Genomic DNA, 13,853 nt, shown 5'->3' on the forward strand with positions numbered 1-13,853 from the left:
GAAAGGGTTAAAGGGGTTGCAGAAACAGCCTCACTCTTATCCTTAGTCTTTATGTGGTATTGCATCTCAGTCCCACTTGAAGGTAGAGCATGAGACAAGGATTTGTTGGTGGTCTTTGTGTATTGTACCACCCTCAAAGGCCTTGAACTTCGCATAACATAGTGAAACAGTTTTGCACAATGTTTATTTTTTATTGTATTTTTTAGCTCTATTACTCTGTGTTCCATTTTTTGATTTTTTAAATTTTTTTCTCATTTTACTTTTTACATTAGTGTGCACTAACAAAGTATATCTAAAGGGCACATGTAAAAAGTCCAATCAACATACTAGATGCAGTAAGTTGTATCATACATTTTGCTTATCAGTTTATACTATTGTGATATTGTACTTTCATTTAGTCAAAACATTAAAGGGGTTGTCCCACGTACCTAAGTTAGTGAGATCAGATGTATACCCCATACATATATGTAAAGGAGGTAAAGGAGTACAAATGTACTGTTTTAGGTAAAGTAATTGACATCCCGGTAGAGTTCTTCTTCCCCATTGATCTGACCACTTCCTGGTTTCCTCTCTGAACCGTGTCTATGCTGTTGCCAGGCAACAGAGTACATACTTTCCCACAATCCCCCTTGCTTGTGGAGTAGAGAACAACTGCCATGATCTTCAGGAGACTGCAGTTAAAATGAGCCTGGGAGACCAAGGGCGGCAGGTCATTAAAACAATACAGGCACATGGGGGATTTTTATGCTTTTTCCTCTCAAACAGGACATTTTCAGAAATGCCTGTACATTTAAAATATGTTTATTTTTTATATAATGCACCAGTATATAACTATTATTTTTTTTTATGGGACAACCCCTTTTAATTTATGGAAAAAAAATAAATAGATTTACCTTACTTATTTCAGATCAAAATGTCAGAACAAAGGCAGCGTTCTTTGTCCACATCTGGAGAAGCCTTATATCAGATTCTTGGCTTGGAGAAAGGGGCAAATCATGATGAAATCAAGAAATCTTATAGGTAACTTTTTTCTTACATTTACTTTAAATATTAGGATGACAAATTGTTCAGGGAAGTTACAATTTAGAGGCCTTGCACACAGATGTACCACGGATGATTTTTGTCCAAAACCTTATGGACCTGTACCTCCATGTGCCTACGACTTTATATGAAACCGCAAAAAATTCATGTAACTATTATAGGTAAATGTAGCCACTGCTAGTTGGAGCATAGAAAGGCTTTACGCTTCTGGTTTGCTCCATTCCATTCTGGGTCCATTCGGCTCTTTTTTTTATTTTCTTGCACCGAATAGGACCAGAACAGTACAGAGCACAACTGACACCACCAGGCCCCGACGGATCCCATTGATATGAATAGGATCTGTTGGCATCCAGTACCCTGCGTATTATATGCCGATAAATGTGCTGGTCACTGATTTAAAGTGGCTGCAGCGTCAGCTGCTTGTTAAAGATCAGCAGCCCGGCCGCAGCCACTTTAAAACAGTGACCAGCGGCGAACACTTCTCTTTTCTGCTTTTTATGTTTTTTATATTCCCACCTGGCCACGCTCTGGCAGACTCAGGTCAGGTAGCAGGTCTTGCAGGCTGTTTGGCAGATAAAGAATGACGAGTGACGTCCCCTGCTGGCTCCTCTGCACTGCGTCAGAGACATCACTCATCATTCCCCTGCAGTCGCCGATGGCGGCTGTTCTAAAGTGGCTGCGGCCGGGCTGCTGAACTTTCACAAGCAGCCGGTGCTGCGGCCATACTGACCAGTGGCGGCTGCAGAGAATGATGAGTGATGTCCCTGACGCCATGCAGAGGAGTCGGCAGGGGATGTCGCTCGTCATGCTTTACCTGCTGCACAGCCTTGCAAGGCCCACCCCCTGACCTGAGCCTGATGAAGCGCGGCCAGGTAAGGGAATATAAAAAACATACAAAGCAGGGGAGATGGGGGGGGGGGGGGGGGTTGGGGAAGGGAAATGAGCAAGGGGGGGGGAATAATGAGAAGGGGGGCAGTGTATAATGAGTAGGGGGGTGAAATAATGAACAAGGGGGGGATAATGAGCAGGGTGGGGGAATAATGAGAAGGGGGAAATGATGAGTGGGGGGCGTGGAATAATGAGCAGTGAGGAATAATGAGCAGGGGGGAACAATGAGCAGGGGGAAACAATGAGCAGGGGGAATAATGAGCAGTGGGGGAATGATGAGCCTGGGGGGAATGATGAGCAGGGGGGGAATGATGAGCCTGGGGGGAATGATGAGGCAGGGGGAATCACAGGGGAAATGAGGCACACAGGGGATCAGAGGGGAGAGGTAAATGTTGCAGAGGGGCTGATAATAGATAAGGAATGATGTGGCACTGGATGGGGGGGACCAAACTGAGGAGCAGGGGGAATCAAAGTTGAGAGGATGATGATGCATATAGTTCAGAGAGATTCCAAGTTATTTATTTTACATCTATTTTTTTCCCCTCAAATTTCCCTATGAAAATGAGGGTGCGTGTTATACGTCGATAAATACAGTATTTTACAGGAGTGAGAACGAGCCCTAAAATGGATTCCCACATTATTTTTGGCTGTTATTAATTTTTTCTTGCCTGTAAAAGTGTTTACAGTCCAAAATAGAAAGGAGAATTTATCATTGCTCTAAATTTATCTTTACATTTGTTGCAGTTACTATTTTGTGACTTTTTAAGTAAATTATTTTCAAATTTTTTCTAAATCAAGTTGTTTTTCTGCAGTGGTCATAAATGTTTTGGTGAAAAGTTGCTCATTTTCTTGCACAGCCCTCATTTGTCGCAAATCTACACCAGCTCTGACCTGGCTTACAACACTGGCTGTGGACAGCATTTGTAAAAAGTTGTACATTTTAGCATGACAGGTTAACCCCTTCCCGGCCTATGATGTACTGGTATGTCATGGGTCCGGTGAGGGGAACTGTCCCGCTTCTCCCCTGGAGCGCTCGCAATGTTACACTCATGCTTGCAGTGTGCCGGTCAGACTCGCTGACCAGGAGCGCTGCTCTGTGTCTCTCGGCGGGGATGCGATCCCCGCAGCGGGACGTGCCCATCCACGGGTCGCATCCCGTGTCACTCACCGGCCCCGTCCTCAGTCCCGGCGCGCGCGGCCCCGCTCTCTAGGGCGCGCGCGCGCCGGGTCTCTCAGATTTAAAGGGCCAGTGCACCATTAATTGGTGCCTAGCCCAATTAGTTCTAATCACTCCCTACACTATAAAAACCCACTTCCCCTTCCTGTCCCTGCCGGATCTTGTTGCCTTGTGCCCTGAGAAAGCGTTTTGTGAATTCCCTAGCCTGTGTATCTGACCTTCTGCCGTTGCCCCGGACTGCTTGCCCTGACTGCCCTGACTGCTGCTTGCCCTGACCTTCTGCTACGTCTGACCTTGCCTTTGCCTTGTCCTTTGTAATACGCCTGTCTCAGCAGCCAGAGGGGTCGAGTCGCTACTGGGGGGACACGACCTGGTAGTTACGGCCGCAGCAAGTCCATCCCACTTTGCGGCGGGCTCTGGTTAAGACCAGTAACTACTTAGAACCGATCCCCCAGTATGACCCGCGCCATCGCCTCTCTGGCACAGAGGATCCACCTCCAGTGTCCTCCAGCGTCCGAGGACGGGAGGGGGGGTGGGTTGTATGAATGATGTGTGTATTATATATATATGTATGTATGATATGTGTAATATGTATGTATGGGGTGTATTATGGATGTATGATGTGTGTATGTATGATGTATTTATGTATGATGTGTGCATTTATATATTATGGATTTGTGTATGTATTATATGATGTGCATATGTATATATTATGTATGTATGTATTATACATGTATGATGTTTGTATTTATGCATTATGTATGTATGATGTGTGTGTGTATATATATATATATATATATATATATAATGTATGTATGATGTGTGTATGTATGTATGAAGTATGTATATATGTATTATGAATTAGAACAAAAGAAAAAAGAAAGTTGCCTCCAGCTCTTCCAAGGATAACAGTGCATGTATTATCAAAACATCAAACCTTCAATCTGTATGCATTAAAAATAGAAAAAGGTGACATCATAAAAGAAAAGTGAAACTCCAGTGCATTTCAGGCTACATATAGCCATGATTAAGAGCTACATTTAGTTCAAAACATGTTGGCGTTTCGCTTCTCTTTTATGATTGATGTCCACCTTTTTCTATTTTTAATGTATACAGATTAAAGGTTTGATGTTTTAAAACTACAAGCACCTTGAAAGAGGCAACTTTTCTTTTTTACTTTATTCTAATACACAGGACACGGCCCACTCTCTGCAGTCCATGCTCTTCTACCAGCAAATATACTAAAAACTACTACAGCACCGACCTAGCATCCAACCTGGTAGCTGAAATAATTTTTTTTATTTTATTTATGTATTATGTATGTATTTTATATTATGTATGTATTATGTACCCCATCCCCCACACCCCCACACAGCACCCCTCAAACACAGCACCACTCAAACACACAGCACCTCACACACAGCACCCCTCGAACACACATCACCTCACACACACACAGCACCTCTCAAACACACACAAACACACAGCACCCCCACACACAGCACCTCACACACACAGCACCCCTCAAACACACATCACCTCTCACACACAGCACCCCTCAAAAACACACAGCACCGCTCAAACACACAGCACCCCAAAGACACACACAGCACCCCTCAAACACAGCACCTCACACACACACATCACCCCCACACACAGCACCTCAGACACACAGCACCCCTCAGACAAAAACACAACACCCCTCAAACTCACATCACCTCTCACACACAGCACCCCATAAACGCACAGCACCCCAAAGAAACACACAGCACCCCTCAAACACAGCACCTCACACACACACAGCACCCCACAAACACACACACATCACCCCACACTCAGCACCTCAGACACACAGCACCACTCAAACACACACACTCAGCACCCCCACACACAGCACCTCAGACAAATATACAGCACCCCTCAAACACACATCACCTCTCACACACAGCACCCCACAGACACACACAGCACCCCTAAAAAACACACAGCACCCCACAGACACACACAGCACCTCTCAAAAACACAAAGCACCCCACGGAAAAAACATACAACACCCCACAGACAAACACACAGCACCCCTCAAACACAGCACCTCACACACATCAACCCCCAAACACACACACATCACCCCCACACACAGCACTTCTCACACACAGCACCCCTCAAACACTCATCACCTCTCACACACAGCACCCCTCAAAAACACAAAGCACCCCAAAGACACACACAGCACCCCTCAAACACAGCACCTCACACACACAGCACCCCTAAAACACACACACATCATCCCCACACTCAGAACCCCTCAGGCAATTACACAGCACCCCTCAAACACACATCAACTCTCACACACAGCACCCCTCAAAAACACACAGCACACCACAGACAAACACACAGCACCCCCCAGACACACACAGCACCCCTCAAACATACATCACCCCACACACATCAGTATTCTGATGTTATTGCTGTGCTGGCACTTTGAGGGAAAAAAAGTTGGCGTGCATTACGGTTTGGGCACTCGTGCTCAAAAAAGTTCGCCATCACTGCTATATAATATACCAAATGATACTCAAATCAATTACCCTATACCATCATTAATTGAAGCTTTCTTATCTGGAATCTCAGCCCCAACTCTCTCTTCAACCCATGTACATAATTTGGCAAGAGCAATATCAGAGGAAGAGGTAAACCAAGCTATTAAAACCCTGAAGACTGTGAAAGCTCCCGGTCCAGGTGGCCTTATTAACGATTTTTATAAGCTTAATATTGAGACTATTTCTCCCCAACTCACTAAATTATTTAGAGAAATTCAGACTATAGGAAACATGCCCACCGACATGTTAGAGGCAATCGCTGTTACCATTGCCAAAACTGGGAAACCACCCACAAACCCAGTAAATTTTAGGCCAATTTCTTTATTAAATACAGACCTATAATATATGTATTATACTACGGTTTTAGGCCCAATCACAAAACCGGATACGGGTCAAAAATGAGCCGACCAGAGTCGCTGTTTGACTCCTGTCGGCTCATTAAATTAAATGGATTTCAGCGCCGGTCCGGTTAGGGTACAGGAGCGTCCGGTTTTCCCCTCCCACAGCCGGATCCGGCAACCCTAGGCTGAAAATGAGGTTTGAATGCAGCCTAAGCTACAATAAAGTGAACATTAGCAAGTCAATTCTTTTACCAATATTAATCGGAGAGGAACTAAAGGAAGAAATAACTATGAAATATACATTAAAATGGGCAGAAAATAGCATCACTTATTTGGGTATTGTGCTATCTACAGATTTTGTGAACCTCCCTTTGTTAAACCTGAATCCTCTTGTGTCAAGTATAAAGGAGAATGCGGATTTATCTTCTAAATGTCCTATGTCATGGATAGGTCGTATAGCAGTGGTGAAAATGTTTTTTTTTTGCCTAAGATCTTATATATATTTCAAAACTTAATTATTACATATCCAGCAGTTGCCATGAGGCAATTACAATCTATTACATGGAGCTATATATGGAAGGGGCGTAAAGCTAGAATACAGTGGGGCAAAAAAGTATTTAGTCAGCCATCAACTGTGCAAGTTCTCTACTTAAAAAGATGAGAGAGGCCTGTAATTTTTGAAGCCACTCCTTTATTGCCTGGGCGGTGTATTTGGGATCATTGTCATGGTGAAAGACCCAGCCACGTTTCATCTTCAATGCCCTTGCTGATGGAGGGAGGTTTTCACTCAAAATCTCACGATACATGGCCCCATTCATTCTTTCCTTTACATGGATCAATTGTCCTGGTCCCTTTGCAGAAAAACAGCCCCAAAGCATGATGTTTTCACCTCCCATGCTTCACAGTAGGTATGGTGTTCTTTGGATGAAACTCAGCATTCTTTCTCCTCCAAACACGACGAGTTGAGTTTTTACCAAAAAGTTCTACTTTGGTTTCATCTGACCATATGACATTCTCCCAATCCTCTTCTGGATCATCCAAATGCTCTCTAGCAAACTTCAGATGGGCCTGGACAAGAACTGTCTTAAGCAGAGGGACACGTCTGGTACTGAATGATTTGAGTCCCTGGCAGCTACAATTTTGATTCTGGTGTCCTTCGACAGCTCTTTGGTTTTGACCATAGTGGAGTTTGGAGTGTGACTGTTTGAGGTTGTGGACAGGTGTCTTTTATACTTATAGCAAGTTCAAACAGGTGCTATTAATACAGGTAACGAGTGGAGGACAGAGGAGACTCTTAAAGAAGAAGTTACAGGTCTGTGAGAGCCAGAAATCTTGCTTGTTTGTAGGTGACCAAATACTTATCTTCCACCATAATTTGCAAATAAATTCTTTAAAAATAAGACAAAGTGATTTTATACAAAAAGAAGGTGGCAGCAGCACTCTTGGTCAAAAAATGGAGGCTCTTAGCTCACTTTTTGATCACATCGTGTCCCCCATCCACCACGTGGAGGTGGCCTCATTTCGGATGGGACCCTAACACTCATTTCACTCACCTCTGCTGGGCATATGGCCTCTGACTGGGTGACATGCAGGATCCACTATCAATTTATAAAACCTCCTGTAAACAGGGAGGGGTGCACTGCTACAGAGGGTGCCACTCCACCTAAATTGCACAGCAAAAAACAAAAAGAAAAATAGCCAGCACATCTACCTAATACACAGGTGCAGGCTGCTGTGGCAAATACAGAGTATACAAAAAAGAAGGCCGCAGCAGCACTCCTGGTCAAAAAATGGAGGCTCTAAAATGTGATTTTATGATTTATGGATAGTTGAGGTATACCTATGATGCAAATGACAGGCCTCTCTCATCTTTTTAAGTTGAAGAAATTGGTGGCTGACTAAATACTCCCCCCCACCCCCACTGTAGCTGCTAATATATTACATGTGCCAATTACATCCCCCCCATCATTCCCCCCTTCATCATTCCTCCTATGCAATTCTTCCCATGCCTCATCATTCCCAGCCCGTGCCTCATCATTCCCCCTTTTCCCCTGCTTTTTATTGTTTTTTATTTTCCTTACCTAGTTGCGCTTTGGCAGGCCAGGTCAGGCGGCGGGTCTTGAGGGCTAGGTGGTCAGGGAAGCAGATGAATGACGTCCCCTGCCGGCTCCTCTGCGTGGCATCAGGGATGTCACTTTTAATTTCCTTCAGCCGCCGCTGGTCAGAGTGGCCGCAGCACTGGCTGCTTAAGTTCAGCAGCTCAGCTGCGGCCACTTTAGAATATGGACCAGCGGCGACTGCAGGAAATGAAAAGTGACGTTCCTGATGCCACGCAGAGGAGCCGGCAGAGGACATCACTTATCTGCTTCCCTTACCACGCAGCCCACAAGACCCGCCCCCAGACCTGGCCTGCAGCCAAGTAAGGAAAATGAAATAACAATAAAAAGCAGGGGAAAAGGGGGAATGAAGAGGCAGGGGCTGAGAATGATAAGGCATGGGAAGAATTGCATAGGAGGAATGATGAGGGGGGGAATGATGGGGGGATGATGGGACTGGGTGGAGGGATTGTGATACAGGGGGAAATGATGAAAGGGCGGGATAAGGCACTAAAATTGTAATGTCTGTATGGCTAGTGGTCTATGGCAGCGATAGGGTACATTTCTGCATGCCAGGTGGTCTATGACAGGGGGAATTGATGAGAGGGATGATAAGACATGGGGGGGGGGGGGGGGGCGATGAGAGGGGTGAATGTGGCACAGGGGCTGATAAAAGGGGAGGAATGATGTGGCACTGGGGGGACGGGACCAAACTGAGGTGTCGGGGAAATCAAAGTTGATAATGTGGTATTTAGTCCAAGTCATTTATTTTACTTTTTCTTTTGACTTAAATTTCCCTGTTAAAATTAGGGTGCGTGTTATACGCCGATAAATATCCATAAATTTCATTACTGGACATTTAATAGGTTGGGGCCCAGAAGTGGCATTATTTTCCTTAACAACAAACACTATTTCTCAATTAACAGTAATAACACATTTTGTTTGTGGCCCGTTCTCAGATAGCTCAGACATGAAAGACTGAGACTGTCCCCACTGTATCTGAATTATAAAAAAATGTTCACAGGAACTATGAGATGGAGGGCCTGGTGCCACAAAGAACTTTATCCGCTATAACATATGAACAGAGATGGAGATTATGGAAACTATTTAGCAGTACCATTGAACTTTAAATCACTAGACAACTTAAATAGGAACAGCTTAGAATGGAGTAGCTAGGACCATCTCTGGCTTAAAAAGTATAGAAGAGACAAGTATGAGTGTTTGGATATGATTGAGTTATATTAAATGTCATTGTTTTGGTTGTTTATATGTTCCCCTTGGGTTTTGAGGGATTATGTCTATGTTTGTTTATGTATAATTGGAATGTGTTAACCCATTAAGAATGCAGGGTTTTTCCGTTTTTGCATTAAAATTTTTTCCTCATCACCTTCTAAAAATCATAACGCTTTCAATTTAGCACCTAAAATTCCATATTATGGCTTATTTTTGCGCCACAAATTCTACTTTCCAGTGACATTAGTCATTTTACCAAAATATCCATGGTGAAGTGGAAAAAAATTCATTGTGTGACAAAATTGAAGAAAAAATGCAATTTTGTTAATTTTGGGGGCTTCCATTTCTACGCAGTGCATTTTTCTGTAAAAATTACACCTTGTCTTTATTCTGTAGGTCCATATGGTTAAAATGATACCCTACTTATATAGGTTTGATTTTGTATTACTTCTAAAAATAATCATAACTATATGCAGGAAAATGTATACGTTTAAAATTGTCATCTTCTGACCCCTATAACTTTTTTATTTTTCTGCATACGGGCCGGTAAGAGGGCTCATACCGTAATCTGAAGTTTTTATCGGTACCATTTTGATATTGATCGGACTTTTTGATTGCTTTTTATAAAGTTTTTATGATATAAAAAGTGACCAAATATACGCTATTTTGGACTTTAGATTTTTTTTTCGCGTACGCCATTGACCATGCGGTTTAATTAACGATATATCTTTTTTAGTACAGACATTTCCACACGTGGCAATACCACATGTTTATTTTTATTTACACAGTTTTTCTTTTAAATGGAAAAAGGGGGTGATTCTTACTTTTATTAGGGAAGGGGTTAATTCATCATCATTTCCACTTTTTTTTGCTATGTTATAGCCCCCTTTTTACTGTAATTTTGTTCATATGTGGCAAACACACATGCAGTAATTAGCTACAGTACAGGAAGTGGGGATCTGTTGTAACCATTGGGTTCTGGAAGATTTGTAGAGTCAGGGATGTGATCATATGACCAAATTAGAGTAATCAAACACACGGATGCAGCTGTGCTTGGATAAAACATACGGCACTGTAGGACTGCTTCTTTAATGGTCAGTAAATTGGCATGTACACAATATGGATAGTGTATATTGGTGCACATATTTCTAGGTTAAATAAAAAGCTATCTATTTGGTAATTTGAAGAAAAATGTAATAATGAATGTATGCATAGCGTTATTTACTGTAGTACACAAGTGCATGTGAAATATCAACAAACCCTCATTTTCATTAATGTATTAGCAGTATATAAATATACACATATTATCACTATGATTAGTGTCTGCATATGCTGCAGCAGGTTTTCACATAAGTCTAATTGATAAATTCATATTCCTTAGCTGCTTGAAACACTAAGATTTATTCTGAAACCCAATGAGAATAGAAATGGCACAGGCAGAGAGACCCTGCTCAGATTTAATCTTGCTGGATAACAAATCCTCCGAGCATATAAACCACTCTCCCATAATTTGCTTTATTTTCCTTTTGTTATTTTACTGAGAAAATAATTTGTTTAACCAATATTGGTCTTATTTTTACACAGACATTTAAAATGATTCCACCAGTCAGCATTTAATGCAGGATTTAAACAGATGGTCTAGAACTAACCATCTTGAGTGGAATTTTTACTGTCAAGTAAGGGTCGTGATAATAGTACAGTATTCAATCTGTGTTTATTAGCACTAAATCAGCTTTTTATGATCAAAGAACGGGATTCAATGACATGACTGAGCAGTAATATTTCACTTTAAGAATGTTCAAGAAGTCTTTTTAAATTGTTCCCAAGATATAATTGTCTGAAAGGTCAGATATGTCAAGAAGTCACATTGATGAGAGTTTGAGAGATAGAAACTCAAGGGCTATCCTGAAAGAGTTGGTCCTGGAGAATGTCTCACATGTGAAATCACCTACCCATGGAGTGCAATACGAGTTAGTTAGTACTCTAACACTCATATGTTATGGAAAAGACCAAAGGTCTATCTACCTTTATTTTCTCTAAAATATAGTATTTGTTTCTTGTCTTTGAATTCATTATGTGTTAGTATATGTTTTGTGAATATCATTGACATGCTTAAAGGGATACTCCACTCCGAGACATCCAAAGGATAGGGGATAAGATGTCTTATCACGGGGGTCGTCCCATAGACTTGCATTGAGGGGGCGTTGCCGTTACATCATGAGCTCGGCGCGGCCGTGATGTCAAGAGCCTCCGGCGCTGCACCCCACTCTCTAAACCAACAGCGGGTGTAGCAGGGAGATCGCGGGGGTCCCCAGCGATGGGACCACCGTGAACAGACATATTATGCCCTATCCTTTTGATAAGGGATAAGATGTCTAGGGGTGGAGTACTTGATCTTTTTGAGAATTGGTGCTAAAACCCCTATTTTTTGTCAGAATAGAGTACCATAAGTGCTCAATCCAACATACTCTGATCTGGATCTAGCAGGGAGGAGGAGTATTAGTTCTTCCTTTATATTTCCCATTCTTTTTTAATCTACTTCTGGCTTTGATTTAAAAATTGCAGTGGTAGTTTAAAAAAAATAAAAATAAATAAATAAAGTGCCTTGAGTGACAACAGCCTAAAAGGCAAATTTTAGCATTTCTTCCCCTTTTTTCCATTCTTCAGTGAGAATCTCAGCCCTTGGACCTCTGTTAAGCCAGCGGTCCATGCCCATTAGCGTACTGCTCCTCCGAGCTGGCAAGGTTGGTTACCATCTCTCTCCATCTTCCACTCATGCTGCTGCAGCTGTATTTATGGGCACTGCCTGTAGAGTGCACACATGTTTCCTTCCAACCTTTTAAAGGGCCAGTGCACATCCCTAAATATTTCCTATACCTTTCATTTGCAATGCCCTGGTTCCTAGTGATCCAGTAAAGGTGTTATGTGCATGAGTTTCTGCTATAAGGTATGATTTCAGTTTCTTCACCCAAACTGATTGACTACAAACCTGCTGCCAACCCTGATCAGTTTTCCTGTTTCTAGCTATGCACGTACACTGCAAGCCCTAGACTTTGGCCAGTATCTTGTACTGGTGTCATTTGTAGGGTCAGTTGCTATCCAAACTATGACCACTCCAGGGAATCAACCTAGCAGCATCCTGATGGTAAAATCACATCCTAACAGAACAGGATTAAAGGGTGAAACCAGGAGGATACTTAGATAGTGGCTTCAGGAGAGGCCAGAAGTCAAACTGGTTGGGTGGCACTGTAGGTCAACAACTGTTGCCTGTTATTACCCCCACTGCTGAAACCTTTTAATATGTCACTGGCATGTTCTATTTATTACATTTGCGTCCTAGACCTTTTTCAAGATAAAGATATACTTAAGCACTGTATGCATTGCTAAAAAAAAACAAAAAACAATGTATTAACATAATTATGAAGATAGTCTGCATACCCTACATAGGTCTATGTGCTAAAGTCTACCAGTCCCCATTTATCAGTAAATAATTATCACTGATACAAAATGGGTCTGTCAGTGTTGCTTACTATTTGTAAATGTGGTGTCCCGGTACCGTATTACATACAGTACCTTGGTATGGGTCCCCAAAGTCAGAGTTCCTAGGAACCATGGGGTTCTCAGATCTAGTTCTCCCCTAGTCACCCCCTAGATAGTGAATATACTGTTAAGGTAAATGTGTATAATGTATATAGAAAGTGTACTTACCTTGCGCTAGCATCGCAGGACCTGCGGGTCACGAGGCTTTAGTCTCTATGGTTAATGCAAAGGACCTTTGGAGGTTCATAGGCCATGTGATACCCACAATACTTTGTGAAGCTGATTGACAGATGGCGTGGACCAATCCTAAAACGGTTCAGCCCCTGCCCATATAAGGGAGCTGCGGCCATTATTCTCTCTCTTGGGTTGCTGTCACTGAATGAGGTAGGACCTCCGCAACTTTCAACGACAATTACTAGGCCAAAGCCTTGCGGCCTCGGCTGAATTGCACAGTGAGTTCTTCTAAATTCTCCTCAATTATTGGCAAGGACCCTGGACCTAAACTTAACCCTACATCCGGCGGATCTGTGCATACTAAATTCCTACAAGCTAAAGAACTTACTAAAAGTCCCAACCAATGGTTAATCTTAGCTAAGCTGTTCATAGACTCTGTACAAAGACTGTTTGTATGTTCGCATGTTACAGAAAATCTTCAGTAAAGTTTATGCAAGTTTTCAACGAAGCTCTGGTTGTGGACAATACTTTATTCTGCAAACACCTATCGTCCTTGGGAAGGGTGGAGATAGGCCAAGTCCTACAGCATTTAACCCTCACCCTGGCGTCACGACTGACAAGAGTTAATAGCACCCTTTATAACCTAACCTGCACAGCAACATCCCGATCACCATTCACACCCACAAGGCGACCACCACATAAAGAAAAGATAATTCTGAAATCTACTAGAATTAGTAACGTTAAAAATAAAATGTAAAGAAGGGCT

General features: G+C 42.5%; 1 protein-coding gene across 1 annotated transcript in view; it reads left to right on the plus strand.

The window, feature by feature from the left end:
- Window positions 1-579: 579 nt before the first annotated feature.
- The window catches only part of DNAJC5B (DnaJ heat shock protein family (Hsp40) member C5 beta), a 58,310-nt gene continuing 45,036 nt past the window's right edge, over window positions 580-13,853 (plus strand). Inside the window, exons 1-2 of the mRNA XM_056518572.1 lie at window positions 580-709; window positions 908-1,020. Coding sequence (XP_056374547.1) covers window positions 683-709; window positions 908-1,020 — 140 coding nt within the window. The 5' untranslated portion in view covers window positions 580-682. The remainder of the gene's footprint in view (window positions 710-907; window positions 1,021-13,853) is intronic.

Source organism: Hyla sarda, chromosome 5, assembly GCF_029499605.1.
Source record: "Hyla sarda isolate aHylSar1 chromosome 5, aHylSar1.hap1, whole genome shotgun sequence".
Lineage (NCBI taxonomy): Eukaryota > Metazoa > Chordata > Amphibia > Anura > Hylidae > Hyla > Hyla sarda.